This window comes from Muscardinus avellanarius (genome assembly GCF_963383645.1).
Source record: "Muscardinus avellanarius genome assembly, chromosome: 10".
In the NCBI taxonomy this organism is placed as follows: Eukaryota; Metazoa; Chordata; class Mammalia; order Rodentia; family Gliridae; genus Muscardinus; species Muscardinus avellanarius.
The window spans coordinates 72,767,358-72,784,126 of NC_137796.1; the positions used below are offsets into that span (position 1 = coordinate 72,767,358).

At 46.4% G+C, this 16,769-nt stretch overlaps 1 protein-coding gene across 1 annotated transcript in view; it reads left to right on the top strand.

Annotated features, from left to right (window-relative positions):
• Positions 1-6,848: 6,848 nt before the first annotated feature.
• Positions 6,849-16,769, top strand: part of SDK1 (sidekick cell adhesion molecule 1) — a gene marked incomplete at both ends in the record, with an annotated part of 886,211 nt that continues 876,290 nt past the window's right edge. Inside the window, one exon of the mRNA XM_080702238.1 lies at positions 6,849-7,086. Coding sequence (XP_080558364.1) covers positions 6,849-7,086 — 238 coding nt within the window. The remainder of the gene's footprint in view (positions 7,087-16,769) is intronic.

Here is a 16,769-nt window from a genome sequence, read left to right on the forward strand (position 1 = left end):
CCCAGCCCCAAGCTCGGCCACGGCCCCTGTGATGTTTCTAAAAATGGTTCTGATTATGCAATCCACCTGTGCAAAGCCTTGGTGGTTCTCCAGCATTCTCAGGTAGAGATTCAGCTCCAGGCTGTGGCACGTGGCATCCTCTCCATGGGCTCATCCTTGGTCCCCCTGGCTGTTGATTCCATTTTATTTGTCCTACAAGTCTCCATTTAGACCTCCCTTCCCCCTGGAAAACTTTCCCTGATTCTTCACGGCTGCAGATCCTCTTTTGGATATTCCCTGAAGCACTTCCGCTTATCATACAATTACAGTAATTGTCTGTTTCTGTCTTGACTGGCACTGGGGCTGGCATGAATTGGGTATTCCCTAAACACTTGCTGAAAAGTAGGCATGGAAGGAATTACTTTCCACCAATGGTGATGGAAGTGGGGTTGCAGCGGAATCTCATGGAGGGCTTGTTAAAACCACAGCCTGCCGGCTGCACCCCTAGAGTTTCCGAGCCAGTCATTTGAGGTGTCATGGATGAGGCGGGCCAGGGACCTCACATGAAGCATCTCCACTTCATACAACAGAAAGTAACCTTAGAGGTGAGCAGGTTATTTTTGTGGCACTAGGGGTTGAACCTATGGGCCTTCTACCTCTGAGCTACACCCTCAGCCCTATTTTACTTACTTTTAGGGGGGTACTGTGGATGGAACCCAGGGGCTTTCTACCTCCGGGCTATACTCCCAGACTTATTTTGTTTAGAAATAGGGTCTAAGTTGCTGAAAGCCTCATTATGTAGCTGAGGCTGGCTTTGAATCTATATGATTCTCCTGTCTTAGCCTCTCAAGTACTGCGATTACAAGCGTGTGCTACCACACCTGGCTTTTATTTTTTAATTTTTGAAACGGAATCTTACTAAGTTGCAGAGGGCTTTGCTAAATTGCTGAGGCTGGACCTTAGCCGGGCGTGGTGGCACATGCTTGTAATCTCACTTGGGAGGCTGAGACAGGAGGATCGTGCAGGTTCGAAGCCAACCTCAGCTTCTTAGTGAGGCTCCCTGCAACTTAGTGAGATCCTGTTTCCAAATAAAATATATATATAAAAAAATAGATCTGGGAGTGTAGCCCGGAAGTAGCCCCTGGGTTCCATCCCAAGTACCACAAAATAAATAAATAAGTAAGTAAATTGTTGAGGGTGGCCTCCAACCTGCAGTTCTCCTGTCTCAGCCTCCCAGTACTGGAATTACAGGTGTGTATGCCACCACACTGGGTGAAATAGTTACTTTTAAAGGAAGCAGATAGACATTTTTGGAGGCTTGCTTCCTTTCTAGTACCTTTTTCATAGCTTCTTTCATAGGAGGAGAATGTCATGAGATTTTTAGTTCCTGAAAATGTTTTCAGGAAACTAGGTGGGTTCTAAGGTAACCAAAGCACATGTCCCACCAGGGCCCAAAGAAGCACCTGGAGCTGCTCCCTGCTCATTAATGGGTTGCCAGGCAACCGAACAAAGACAAGAGGAAGGCTGGGATTAGCAACTGGCTCAGATCTGAGGCATCCTGAGGGTGGAGTTCTCACCAGGAGAAGTCCTGGGGGACCAGGTGTGAGGGACCCCAGGATGTGGACTGGGGCCTTGGGGGGCAAAGGGAAGAGGTACAGCCTTTCTGTTTGGGCACGTTCATGTTGTAACTGGCCTTCTAATGGGAGTGGGGATTATTTTTCTCAAAAGAACCACAGAGAACCCATGAGGGATATTTCTTAATGAGTTGTAGGTAAGAGATGACTTATTAGGTTCATCATTCTCTGCTTTTTTAAAACAAGCTTTATTCATTTTCTATAAAGTACATATTCATGCTTTAAAATGTAAAAAGTACAGAAAAGCATATAATTTCACATCCTCTTGATGTAGGAGAGTAGAAATAAGAACAGGTAGAAAGGAGGCATGGGAACGGGGAAAGAAGCTGTAAGTCTCAGAAGCTCCACGAAGACCCTCACCTTTACTCCCCAAACCTGGTTTCCTGCAGGCAGAAATTCTTAAAAACCCTTGACTCTTCGAGCATTGTGAGTTTAATTAATGCCTGCACACACTGCTAGCCTACACAGTGTATTTTCTTTAGATTAAATAAAGCCAAGCGGAAAATATTGTTAAAGTCATGCTATGGGTATATTCAAAACATTATCTATCAACTGGGTGACATAATCTAGAGAACTCAAAAGAATCAGACCACCGTGACCCACCTGGGCTCCATCATTAAGACAATTGAGGCTTATGAGGCTGATGTCAGCCCTACACCCCTTCTCCTCCTCCTCCTCCTCCTCCTTTGTGGTGCTGAGGATGGAACCCGGAGCATTCTACCTCCCAGCTACAGACTCAGCCCTATTGTTTTTATTTAGAAACAGGGTCTTACCAAGTTGCTGAGGCTGGCCTTGAACTTGCAATCCTCCCGTTTCAGCCTCCTAAGTCCTGGAATTACAGGCATGCACCACTACACCAGGCTTGATTCTCTTGACAGTCATTGAAATGTGTATGCACCATATTGTGCCTGTTTCTTTTTTTCTATGATTACCATGGCTACAATGGACAACTTTATACAATGGCTTTACACATTTGTGAGCTGGGATGACTGAATATAAGGCAATTTTTGTTTAAAGTTCAGCTATGGGGTACAGGTTTTTCTCCCTAATGGCTGTTTCATTTGCTTTTCCACCAAGAATATATGGATGCCCATTTCCACAGATCTTCCCCCGATGCTTGGCACTGCAGTCCTTTAGCATTCTCATAAATCTTATTGCTTTGCTTTTTTTTAAAGCTCAATTTCTTTGTGTTTTTCCTCCTCGTACATTTATTCCTTTGTATTTATCTGAGACTTGTCTGCTCCTGTTCTTTGCTCCCCCTCTCTTTTTTTGTGGTTCTGGGGATTAAATATCTCTGAGCTATAACCCCATCCCTATTTTTATTTTGGAAACAAGGTCTAAGTTACCACATGCTGCTGGCCTCAAACCTGTGATCCTCCGTCTCCGCTTCCTAAGTGCTGGGATTATAGCTGAACACTACCATGCCTGGCTTTTTTTTTTTTCTTTTTTTCTTATCTTTCTATAGTGCTTGTTCATCTACCTTTCTTATTGAAGAAAATGTATTTATGTAAATATTAACACTCTCTCCATTCTTTTTTTTGTTCTTAGCCCATTAAATCCCAAGTTTTCAATTCTAAGAACATAATATTCAAATATTATCTCAAAGTTACCGCAAGTGGTATATTTGTTGATCTTCTATAGCATTCTACATCTAGAATGATGGTGCAAAAATGTGTTACAGGCAGTTGAATCTACTGATGTTTTAGGAAGCTACATATTTTTCTCTTAAAATAAGAAAAAATAAATTTTAACTATTAACTTGAAGAGAACAAAATTATGATTCTGTTATTTGGAAAAGCTTTCTGTTTATCTCATGGCCCATAAAAAGAGGAAGGAGAAAAAGATGGAATGAAGTGAACGAGGAATGAAGGCAGAGAGGAAGAAAGAAAACAAAAGGGATGTATTTATCATGGGCATTAAATTCCTAAGAGACATGAAGGGACTAATTTGTGACTCTAGAGTTTTAACTTACACAGGGGATCACTTGCTGAAGTTGGAATCAGGTCCAGGGCAGGCTCCAGAGTGTATTTTGGATCTGCTTCCAGGTGAGGTGTGGTCTATAGACCACACCCGGAGTTACATTATCATTGGTTTGGAAACATTCCCTTCTCTTTAATTAAGCAAGGAATACCTTAACTTCTTATTCTGGAAAGTGGAAGATAGCTATAACTCCCCCCCCTCCCCCGGCACTGGGGATTAAATCCAGTACATACTACCTCTGAGCTATACCCCCAACCCTTTTATTTTGAAACAGGGTCTAAGTTGATGCGTCTCACTGAGTTCCTGAGGCTGGCCTTGAACTTGGGATCCTGGTCCTCCTGTCTCAGCCTCCCAACTACTGGGATTATAGGCATGCACTACCACATCTGGCTCACAGGTCAATTTTTTAAAACAGAGTCAGTGTTTGATTAACATCCCTCTACATGGCTAAGGGTTTTCAAAAGCAAGTGTACAAGTTTAAACTCTTCACTTCTTGAAGCTTTCTTGCGCTATGTAAAATTAAGTTGAAAGATTAATTGGTCTTTGGGGCAGAAAAATTCCAGCCCTGCCCTGGCTAGCTCTCCTCCCCGGCATTATAAACGGGTGTCTCTCTACTATTTTTGGAGAAAGAATAGCTGTTGTCCAAACACACTCCTCAGGATAGGAACCTGATGGGTCTTGTAAAAGGCAACGTAGTCTGGTGGGGAAAATTCTTAGAGCAGGACCCTGGAGAGCTGGAGTCTCATTCTGGCTTCAACATGGTTGACTTGCATATATTAAACTTTCCTGGCTCTGTTTCTTTGGCTGTGGAAGGAATGATGATAATAGAGCCTTACTTCCCCAAGATGATACTGAAATGAAATATTTCCCAGAGGGGTCTCCATCCCTTCTCTAGTAGCAGTGATGTCATTGATCTTTTATAACTTACCATCTACTGACTTGACTTTCCAATTTCCAAGTAAGTTTTCATGAAGCTTTCTGCTAACTGAAAAAAAAAAAAATCACAGGGAAAGAGACTGGGCATTTCTGGAGTGTCCTGGACTCAAGAAGCTGCCCGAGTCATGCTCGTGCCTGTACTGTAAGGGATATGGGCAAATGTTGCCATCTGAAAGGAAAAGGTTAAGGGTGAGCCAAACTCAACTGCTGGAGAGAGCAAGGGTACTTTGCGACAAGCACTGCCACGTCGGTTTGGCAGAAGGAAGGCTAGCATTTATTGGGTGTGAATGAGCTCACTTTCTTGAGACAACCCTGTGAGATGGGAATTATTCTTAACTTTTTCAGGAATTTAGAGCCAGTAATTTGCCCAGATTTCACAACTTCAAAAACAGAGGGAAGACCTCCAAGCCCCATCTGCTCCACTGGCAACTCCCCTGCCCCTCCACCCCTATCTCTGAGCAAAGCTGGGGTCCTCAGAGGCAGGGAGAACAGATGTTGAGCTCCTGACCTTGTGCAAGTCATTTCACTTCTGTATGCCTCAGTTTCTCTACGTGTACCTCTTGTGGTGGTGAGATGGTGCTACCGCACAGGGCTGGCCCACAGTAAATGCTTAATGTCCAGTAGATATTGCTTATTCCCCAGGGTTTTCATATAACCTTGACAGTTTGAAGAAGCGCCCCCCCCCGGGGGGGGGATGGCTAGCAACAGAAAATAAAAGTAGGTTCCAGGGATACCAGGACGGAAAGGGCACTGCTGCCTTGGGTTCTCAAAGAATAGGGTGTCTTTTCTGGACAGCATCTTACTCTTCTGCCCCTCTTAGCGTGGTGCAGGAAGGGGGCAAAAGGCAGGACTGGGGGTCAGATGTAGTTCCTAATCTACCTCCTCCATTTGGCTGCTGTCCTCAGGCCTCAGTTTCCTCGTCTTCCCTTCACTGTTTACAGACTTGATAAAGGCGGGTGTTCAGAGCCTAAACTGAGCCCGCTAACCACAGGCGCTCTGCGCCCAGGCCCTCCAAACCCCCTGCCTTCTCTCCTCGGGAGGTCTTTCTTGGCTGGGACAATAAAGAGGACGATACGAGCCTGTCGGCGTCAAAGGCTTCCTGGGGCGCCAGCCCGGTGCTGGGCGCACTCCTGCGCCTGACCTTCGCCATCCATAAGTGACCTCACTCAGTCACCATCACAGTCCTCGCACCCAGGTTCCTCCCGGCCACCTCCCAGCAGCCCAGACTGTCAGCTCCCAGCCCTCCTCCCCCAGAAACGCTGGTTTCTCAGCTGCACGGCGCTTAGTTCATCCCATAAACTCGGCTAATGGCTAATGATTACCACATGCGGCCAGGCATCTGCGCCCACCCCACCCAGCCCGAACCCCCAGCCCCGCGCACTCCCCGGGCCGCCCCCCGCCCCGGGCCCGGCCGCCTGGACCCGCGGAGCCGCCGGTGTCGCGGTCCCTCTGGCCTAACGTGACCTTGGACGCCTCTCCAAAGCCAAGTCCGCTCCTCTGACCCGGCGGCGGCTTTGCGTCCGATGGTGCGTCTGGCCCCTAGGAACGGAAAACCCGATGGCGCGTGTTGCTCGCTGGCATTGCCTGCAACTTGGCGCGTCGGCCGCGGGTGGGGAGCAGGGCGGCGCCCGGGGAGCGTGGAGGGGCGTGCCCCTGCTCCCGGCCCCGGGCCCTGCGGGACCCGCGCTCCCGCCGCACCTGGGGCGCCGCGTCTCCGCCGCCCGGGCCCGCGGCGCCGCCCTGTCCGCACGCGCCGGCCCCGAGCCCGCCGGGGAGCGCGTGCCGAGCCCGCGCCGGCTGCAGTCCCCGCCGCGGGTCCCTAGGGGGCGCGGCAAGCCGCCGGAGCCGAGTGCCGGGGTCGGCGCGAAATTGCAGGCGGGCGGGCGCGGCGAGTTTGAAAACAGGCGAGCGCGTGGGGGCGGGGCCGGGCGCCGAGCCGCCGCCCTCGGCCAATCAGCGGCGGGCGGCGGGCGCGGGCGGCGCGTGCGGCCGGGCTGTGAATGGGGCGCGGCGGTCGCGGCGGCCGAGGCGAGAGCCGGCGCGCGGGCGGGCGCACTTTCTCCTCGGCGCCGGGCGGGGGCGGCGGCGGCGGCGGCGGCGGCTCGGAGCCCTCGGAGAGCGCGGCGGGCCGGGCGCTGCGGCCGCGGGGCGGCGGCCGCGAGGGGCCAGGGCGGCGTGCGGGGCGCCGGCCCCCGACAACTTCTCCCGGCCGGCCCTCGCGGGCGCGGACGCCGCCCTCAGCCCCGCGCCGCCGCCGCCTCGGCCGGGCGCGCTCCCGCGTCCCTGCCCGTCCCGGGCGCCCGCGGGCGGCGGCTCGGCATGGCCCGGGGCGGCCGGCCCTCGGCGGCCGGCGGCGGCGCGGGCCCCGGGCGGCGGCGGCGGCGGCGGCGGCGGGGCAGCCCTCCCGGCCGCGACGCCCCCGCGCCCCGCGCGGCGCAGCCCCCCGAGCCCCCGGGCCGGGCGGCGCGGCGGCGGGCGGCAAAGTTGAGCCCGGGCGGCCGCGGGCGGTGGGCGCTGCTGGCGCTGCAGCTGCACTTGTTCCGGGCGCTGGCGCAAGGTAGGTGCGGGCCGGGCGGGCCTGGGGGGCTCCGCCGGGGGCGCCGCCAACTTTGCGAGCGGCGCCGTCCGCGCCCGGCCTCCCGCCCGAGCCCCGGGCCGGGTGCGCCGCGCGGGGGCCGGAGGCAGCCGGCGGGTTTGCGGCGTCCGCGATCCGCGCAGGGATCGGCGCGAGGGGGCCCGGGCTCCCGGGAAGGCGCCCCCGCCCCCCCACGCGGGGCCTTTCAAGTTGGGACCCACCTGTCCCACCCGCGCCGGGCCGGAGCGCGCGGGCCGACCGGGAGCGGAGCGCGTGCCCCGCGGCGCCTCGTTCGGGACGCGTGGCCGCGGCGGGGGACCCCGCACACCCGGTGCCCCTCGGCCGCCCCGTCGCTGGGCCCGGCTGGCCGACCCCAAGTGCGTGCTGGATGGAGGTCGGTGGAGCAAAACTTTCAGAGCCCCGTGTTGCCACTCCTCTCCGTTTTTCCTCCCTCTGTTGGCTCCTGTTTGGAATACAGTGGCGATCTCTAAAATAAGGGAAAGGGGAGCTGCCGATTCCGAATGACCTTTCGAAAACAGAAATGCTGTCTCTGGGGAAATAGCGTTTCTACCTAGATCTGGGTTTTCTTCCCCCTCTAAACGCGGTGGTATCGTGGTATCGTGTCTGCCAGTTAGCGTCCTCATTCACAGAAGGTTGCTGTTTTTTTTTTTTTTTTTAATACACCCTTTTGGTGGGCTCTTTAAAACTGGCTAGTGAACCTGTTTTGCTGTTGGCAGCCTTAGGAAAATTAACTTTGGTGTTTATTGCCTGTATCCTGAACCACTACTACCACAGTAAGGAAGCTGGTGCTCTAAGATTGACAGGAGGTGGGAGCATTAAATTAGTTGAGTTATGTCAGGGGAAGGTGATTTATGTGTGGCAACAGATAATGATTTAAGTGTAATAACATTTTAAAGGTCTGATCTCAAAGTTATGATCAGATAGCTTAACAATCAACTCCTAAGTTTTAAATTAATGCTTATCTAACGTTATCTGAAGTGTTCTCTCCCCACCCCCTCAGGCTTTTATAAATGCTTCCTTTCATGTTTTACTACGGGAAAACATGTCGCTGTATTTCTAGTTAACTCCCGCATTACTTGAAAAATCTTTCACTTGTTTGTGCTTCTTTTTGCTTAATGACAGTGTGGAAGAAAAGCATTTATTAAGTCATTTTGTAAAGTGGAATCTGCGGATTGTCAGAGAAGTCAGGTTCAAGTGAAGAAGTCTAAATCATTTGGGGGTGACCTTTAGAACAGGAATGGTTTTATTAAATTTTCTTTTGTTTTTAAGTGACTTGCACTTTGCAGTTAGACTGTATATATTTTTACATTTGAAGATCTGCACAATTTTGAATGCTGGGGGTGGGGGGACCCTGCTATTGGCTTTGTTTTGAAGCACATCACATTAAGTTAAACTTTTTTTTTTATCAATTGCACTTTGAAGGCCATATAAAATGTTGCATTTTTACAGCTGAAACCTGAACGGAAGCCATTAATTAGGACTATACTAAGGCAGCAGCCAAACTTTGTGAGGTATATTTTATTCCTTGTTGCCAATTAGAACATTGGCAACCTGTTTTACATTTATATGGTTTATGAAAGTGTACAGATCTTTTAGTGTAAAATTTCAAATAGGTTGTCACAAATTTTAAATTCATTGACAGGTTTCTGTTCTCTGTGCTCTGTGAAATGTGTAATATATCCATCATTTTTTATATCATATTGAAAATTCATATTACAGAGGAGATGTCACCATTTGACAAAAGCTCATGTATCTTGAAAATGAAAATTCCGGTGCTGCTATACAGATTTCTGATGGGATGATGAGTTGGTCTTATGCACAGGAATGCATTCTCTTGAATCTTATCAGATAAAATGTAGCATTCTAAATGGAATAGTAACCACTAAGTTGAAACTGGTGATAAGTATCATATTATTACTGTGTAGCCAGGTGAAGCTATTCCCAATTTCCCTTGAGGTGTTTTCTTTTTTCTTGGGATGGGGGTAATTGGTAGTGGGGATTGAACCTAGGGACAGACATTCTATCTTTGAGCCATGCCCCAGCTCTTTTTATTATTTTTACTTTAAAATAGGATCTCATTAAATTGCTGAGACTGGCTACCAACCTGTGATCCTCCTGTCACAGCCTCTCAAGCACTGGCATTACAGGTTTGTGAGGTGTTTTCTTTAGGGTACTTCTTGTGGGTAGGCTTGGGAGAAAATAAGGGCAACATTGATTGCTAAAAGTTAACTATGTATCTGAAGTTAGAAGCAGACCTATATAATTGACCATTATGTGGAAAACCGGATTCTGAGCTTCCAAATGTAACCTTTTTCTGGGTGTGAAATAGTTGTCACTAAGTTAGAACTGGTGATATCATTACTTTAGCATTACTATGTAGCAGGGTGAAGTTCTTGAAGTATTTTCTTCTCTTGGCACTTCTTGGGGGTAGGCAGTGGCCAAGATATCTTGAGAAGAGAATAAGGGCAACATTGTTTTAGTAAAAGTTACATATGTATCTGAAGTTATAAGTCGGGTCCTGTCATTGACCACTTCTAGAATTGCAGGAATTTGATCTCCCAACTTGTAACTTTTTTGGGGGAGGAGGAGCTGAACTCAAGATTTTCTACTTACTAGTCAAGAGCTTTACCACTGACTATATCCTTGGCCCCTTCAAATGTAGATTTAATACACACGAGTTTCTTTTCTGTATGGGAATTCCTCTTGTACACTCTACTTATCTGTGTATGTTTGTGATTTCTTTCGATTCCAAAAAAGCCACATCTTCAATTCTGAAAGGCAGATGGCAATACGTACCTTCCTTACGCTGTCCATCAAGAAGCCAGATGTGAGTGGTTTAGAAAGATGACTTCTGAGGTAACAGACATCAGAAGCATCACAGCAGTGAAGGCCTCAGGTCCTTTAGGTTTACTGCTGGACCTCTTACAGGGTTGTTGATTTTGGTTCTGTTCAGTATACCCCATAGATTAAGCCTGCATTCATCAGGCCAAGAGAGATAGGAGCACCTTGGGTTGTTGCACACCCACAGCTTCTCATTTGAGGTTGTTTTCAGTTACCTAGACCAGCAGTTCTGAAACATTGCTGTGTGTTATTTACCTGGGATAACTGGTAAAAACGTAAAGAGGACCAACTCCTTTTGTTTTCTGTGAGCCTTGACTTGTTTTCTGGGGATTCTCATACACACTAGCATCTGAGAAATGTTATCTCCTATGGCTTTGATTTTCCTCATGCTAGTCACCTGTGGATGACCTGAAAACTCTCTAACCCTGTGTTTCTCAAAACTGATTGCCCAATGGAATCATCCAGAGGCTTTACACAATTGGCCGACTGGATCTCACTTCCAGAATTTGTTTTAATTGAGGTTTGACCTTGGCATCAGGCTATTGAGAACCCATAGGTGATGCTGATGTTTAGCCAAGATTGAGAACCACTGCTCTAACCCTTTTCAAAGGAGATCTCATAACTCCATTCCATCATTAACCTTGTCCTGGGCCTGTAGTCCTCTCCCAGCCTTCAAGTTCTGGACTTGTATGGACCTGGAATCTATCCTCACTTAAGCCTAATATAGGTTCATAGTCTTCAGTTTTCTAATCAGTGTTTTAGTCAGGTGTTTATTCCCACTGAAACCGTTTCACCTGCTTTGTGTTATCTGGGATGTGCATCAGAATCACTAACGAGGTTTAAAAACTGTAGTCACCTGGGGTCCGCCTCAGTTTCTGTTCATTCTCAGAAGTGTGCATTCAAATAAAGCTTCACTGTCGGGTGTGGTGGCAAATGCCTTGTAGTCCCAGTACTTGGGAGACTGAGACAGGGGCATTGCATGTTCAAGGATGGCCTCAGCAACTCATTGAAGCTCTCAGCAACTCAGACCCTGATTTGAAATAAAAAATAAATAAGGGCTGGGGGAGTAGCTCTGAGATAGGATTTCCCTGGGTTAAGTCTTCAGGACAAAAATAAGCCTCACAAGTGGTTCTTGTATCTTTGTTGCCTCTTTGTCCTTTGTGTCGGCTAACCCCATGCTCTCTCCCAGTTCTCTCACTCTTCCCTTGCTTTCCTGTGGTCTGGACCACTATTCTCTCTCTGGCCATTCCCCAGCTTTGAGCAAGGTTTACTAATTAGGCTTTTCTGCCATTTGTTTGATGGAGAAATTACAAAACAGTGTTAATTGAGGTCACTGCAAGCCTAGCTTCCTTGTGCTTTCTATTAATCCAGAAGTGCTTTGCTTCCCCTCTCTTACACTTTGAACTTTTCCATTCACAACTCTAGTTTACGTTTCAGTTGGAACTTGGGTTCCAGACCACCTTCTTTTCTCCGGTCTTATGCTTAAGTAAGTGCTCAGAAACTGCCCCAGTTAAATCTTTTTAGACTGCTGTCTATGTAACAGATGGCAGCTAGTCACTTGGTCGGTGACTGTCGTGTCTCTCCAGTAGTGAGCAATTATCACTTGCTCTGCAGTCTGTGTGTAGCCACCTGTAGCTCTCCTTCGATGAACTTTTATGTGCCAAGCACCCAGGGCTCAGTTATTCTTCACAACAACTCCTGAAAGGCTGGTTGCATTCTTCCCATTTTTATCTGTGAGGAAACAGAGCAAATGGGGGAGGAATCTGATCCATATTTACAGGGAAGATGGAGGATGATTTTTTTTTTTTTTTTTTTTTTTTGGTGGTACTGGGGTTCCTGGAAGCCCTTCTACCTCCGGGCTACACTCCCAGACCTATTTTTTACATTTTTATTTGGAAACAGGGTCTCCTAAGCCAGTGCGCTCGGCTGGCTTGGAACTTGCGCGATCCTCCTGTCTCTGCCTCCCAAGCGCGGGGATTACAAGCGTGCGCCACCATGCCTGGCGAGGATGATGTTTTAAATACTGTATTGCGTTATCCGACTTCAAGTGTCAGGTTATCTTATAGTTATGATTGAAAGATAATAAAATTATGTTTGGCGATTTGAAAGTTAGAGAAATGTGCATTGATCTTTTTGTGTGCCCATCCCTCTTCCCTGGTAAAAGGCTGTCATCATTGGGTGTATCCTTCTCCTTCCCTGCCATTTCCTTCCCCATAACATAGCTTGAATTTTAACTGAGGGTAGGTTGTGGCAGTCTGTTGGCATTGATTTGACCTTCCCAGAATGGAAGAGGAGTGAATGAACCATTTCTTTGAGGAACATTTGGGATTTTTTTTTTTAAGAACGTGAATTTAGGACTTTGAGGTGGAGTTTTTAAGGTATAGGTTTTTTTTTAATTTATCACTTTAACATGCATTTTCTCAAAAAATAGTTAAGTTCCGCTATGTGCTGGGACTGTTCCTGACCAGAAAGTTTTCTGTACTCTGAAATATTGGGGTAAGGCAGAGTAGAAGGCTGCAAGTTAAGCTGGCAATTAAGTGTTGCCAAGTAAGGCTTTGTAGTTAAATTCTACCTGCCAGTTTCCTTTTCTTTTCCATCCAAAGGGAGTTCTGGCACCATTTTGGGAGATACACAGGATTTGGTGATTTATTTATTTATTTATTTATTTTGTGGTACTGGGGATGAAACCCAGGGGCTTCTACCTCCAAGCTACACCTCTAGCCTTATTTCTTGACTTTTTATTTTTGAAACAGGGTCTCACTGAGTTGCAAAGGACCTCGCTAAGTAGCTGAGGCTATCAGCAAACCACAATCTTCCAGTCTCAGCCTTCCGAATGCTGGGATTACAAGCATGTGCCACCATGCCCGGCCCCTGTTTTATTTGTTATCTTCAAACAAAGTCTCACTAAATTGCTGAGGGTCTAAGTTTCTGAGGCTGGTCTTGAATGGGCGAACCTCCTATCTCAGTCTCCTAATACTGAGATTACAGGTGTGTACCATCGCACCTGGCATTTGTTCAAGTTTTTTTGGTGGTACTGGGGTTCCTGGAAGCCCTTCTATCTCCGGGGTACACTCCCAGACCTATTTTTTTTAAACAAATTTTTTATGGATTTGGTGTTTTAGGTGGAAAGGTTTGCAGTACATAGAGCCTTCCTGCCTGTCTTCTTACCTCTGTGAGTCCCTGAGATCAGTGACCAGGAATGTTGGATAATAAAACTAGAGACCAGGATGGACACAGAATGAGGAGGAAAACACGGAATCTGAATTTTGACTAGATCATGGCTTACATTTTTCTAAGAAGTAAAAGGAAGTGGTAGGGAGAGCAGATCCCTTAAGTCTGATGCACAGAATTTGAGTGAGGCTATGGGTGCGGAATGAAAATAGATTGATAGGTAGAATAAAAGGTATTAATACACATTTCATTATTTGGTTAAACACACCTAGTAAGAAAGGGATACATGTCTACCTAATAATTGAGCATTTAAATTCATATTGAGCATTTAAATTCTCCTTTATTGTAATAATTAGACTTTGACATTTCTATGAAGCATTTTCTTAAATTCCCCTCTAAACTTGTACCTCTCTTTTAATAAGTGCATAAACTTGTGTCTGTACTCATGATCCTGAGGAAGCATGTGTTCCGTCAGCTAGGACTGCAAGTGTGGCGCCTCCTGCCCTCCTATGGCAGCATATAGAAATTACAGTGATAATAAGCCTTTCAGAGTGTAAGTCAAAGGTCAGGTCTGTTACAGTATGACAGATACCTGCCTGCCCTTTACAGTGTCTGCAACCTGCTCTGGAGAAACTTACTAGCTCTGTAGTGCCATTATATTACCACCATTTTGACTATATCCAAATGTAAAAATAAAAATAATATAGAAGCATTGCATCAGGCAACTCTTAATTGCTTGTGCATTTGCTATTCTAGTATTTACGCTGTTTGGCCTCCTGACAAACAGCTCTAAAGCCAGAGGCTCATTGCGCCAGCCTGGCCCCAATCTCCTTTGGGTGTTGTGGGAATGAGAATATTTTTGAATGAAGCTTTCCTAGAAACACGGATGTGGCAAGTGGAGAAGACTTTGGGCTCAGTGTCAATAGCCTTGGCTTTTCTCTTATTCCGAAACGACCTTGCAATATGAACAAGCCTGTTAGCCTCTCCAAGTCTGTTTTCTCACCTATAAAAGGAGGGGGCTAGACTAGCTGTTCAGATTCATTCTGCTCTGATTCTCGAATCTCCTGGATGCTACATTCTTTCTGTCCTCCTCCAGATACTCTAAGTTCATCTCCTATCTGGGGATTCTGCAGCTCCATATGCCTTAGCTCTTAGGACCTACTTCTCTTCATTTTACTTTTGCCAGGGTATTTATAATGTTGAAGTCGACCTGAGATGCAATATAGTATTTCTCCTTAGGTGTTGCTGTCTAGCACATGATATATTTACTCTAGCCTGAAAATGGTTCATGTTCAAAATTTTAGGTTCCGTAAAACAAATTAGTGCCATAATTTATCAGTGTAAACTTGAAGTTTGGAGAAATAAATTTTCCTAAAATAGAAGATGCTTATGTATCTAAATGGCCCGAGGAAGAGAGGGCAAGCTAGCCAAAATCTACTGAAGACAATGCAATGGGAAATTTTAAACAACATGGCTGTGATGTTTGTTTATTGGACAGTGACTATCAATAAAAAGATTAGCAGTGATGTCTATTGATATTTCTGTGCTCAACCTAGTATTATGTTGGTTTAATTGTCTTCATTAGGGACTTTTTATGAGTCAGTCCTTAAAATTAATACAGGAATTATTTTTCTCTTTAACAGGCCTAACTGGCCTGGCATTCTGGTGTTACACAGACAATGGTGAAGTTAACAGCTTTCAGTTAATCTAATTTCTTGACAGCTGACATGTTAGTCAAGTAAATCTGTTAATTTACTGGTCTTTGGAGCTCAGCTTGTTAAACATGAGGTAAGATTATATTTTCTGCAATGATTTTTGGCTTCACTTTTTTGTGTGATATTTGAGATTGAACTAGGGTATGTTTACCACTGTGCTACATCCCTAGTACCTTATTTATTTTTAACTTTGAAACAAAGTCTTGCAAAGTTTTGATCCTACTGCATCAGTTCTCCACCCCAACAGCTGGGATTACAGATTTGTGCCACTGTACCCAGTTCACTATTTTTATTTTATTTATTTTTTTGTGGGTCTGGGGATGGAACCTAGGGGCACTGGACCTCCGAGATATTTTTTATTCTTTATTTTGAAACAGGGTCTCACTAAGTTGCAGAGGGCCTCACTAAGTAGCCGAGGCTGTCCATGAACCACGATTCTCTAGTTTCAGCCTCCGGAATGCTGGGATTACAAGTGTGTGTCACCATGCCTGGCTTCCAGTTCGCTATTTTTAAAAACTTGCTTCGCGTGGTGGTGCATGCTTGTAATCCCTGTGCTTGGGAGGTGGAGACAGGAGGATCGTGTTGGTTCGAAACTAGCCTTGCTGGCTTAAGAGAGCCTGTTTCCAAATAAAAATATAAAATAGATCTGGGAATGTAGCCTGGAGGTAGAAGGGTTTTTAGGAACCCCAGTACCACCATCAAAAAACAAAAAACAAAACTTACTTTAATTGGCAAGGCCTGACTGGAAATGTGAGCTTTAGAAAATGAGCTAGATGCTGGGGCTGATAATTACATTAAGAAGACAAGCTAGATGTGGTGGCGCACACTTATAATCCCAGCATTTGGGAGGCTGAGACCGGAGAATCACGGTTCGCCAACAGCCTCAGCTACTAAGCGAGGCTCTTTGCAACTCAGACCCTGTTTCAAAAATAAAAAAGACTAAAAAATAGGGCTGGGAGTGTAGCTTGGATGTACCTTTGGGTTCCATCCCCAGTACCTAAAAATAAAAAGACTAAAAACTAAGGGCTGAGGATATACCTTGGAGGTACAGTGGCCCTGGGTTTCATCCCTAGTACCACAAAAAAAGAAAGAAAAGACAAAAGTAGCTGTGGGTACAGTGTTTTATTATCTTTCCTCCTGTGTGTGTGTGTGTGTGTGTGTGTGTGTGTGTGTATGTGTGTGTGAAGGGCTGTGGATTGTACCCATAGTCATTCTACCTCTGAACTACACCCTGTTTCATTTTTTTATTTCAAAACAGGGTCTCACTAAGTTGTTGAGGGCCTTGCTAAATTGATGAGGCTGGCCTCAAACCTGTGGTCCTCCCCCCTAAGCACTGGGATTAGAGGTGTGTGCCACCATGCTTGGCCCCTTTCTCCCTTTCAGGACTCTCTGATTTTTTCCTATGAGAGACTTAGCCTGATTATACAAAATGAATGGTGTTTCCAAGGGGCAGAAAGAATGTGGAAGCAACCCAAGAGTAACTGTATGATTTGGGGAGGAGAATGGATATGTGGGGAGCTTGGGTGCTTGCCTCTGTTAACAGTAACTGGTGGTAGGAATTTTAGCAACCTAAGCAGGCTAGTTAGGAATATATTTTAGATTTGGGATAAGGATTGATTTTGCATGACATAAGTATAAGATATTGTACTTAGATCAGGGTAATCATCCCCAGTGTTATTTTATGTGTATTTGTGGGTTTTTTTTTTTTTTTTTTATAAGAGAGGGCCCATGTTCAAAGTGAAGGGTAGTTCTGTCTTGACTTTTTCCTAGGCGTTAGGAATGATGTAGGAAGAGTAAAGAGATTTTACTTCTTTGTGACCAAGCCATTCTATACAATGAATGTCAGCATTGATTTTATACATAAGCCACCAGATGGCAATAGAAAAAGTGTTTATATAGGATATAATCTGTGGATTT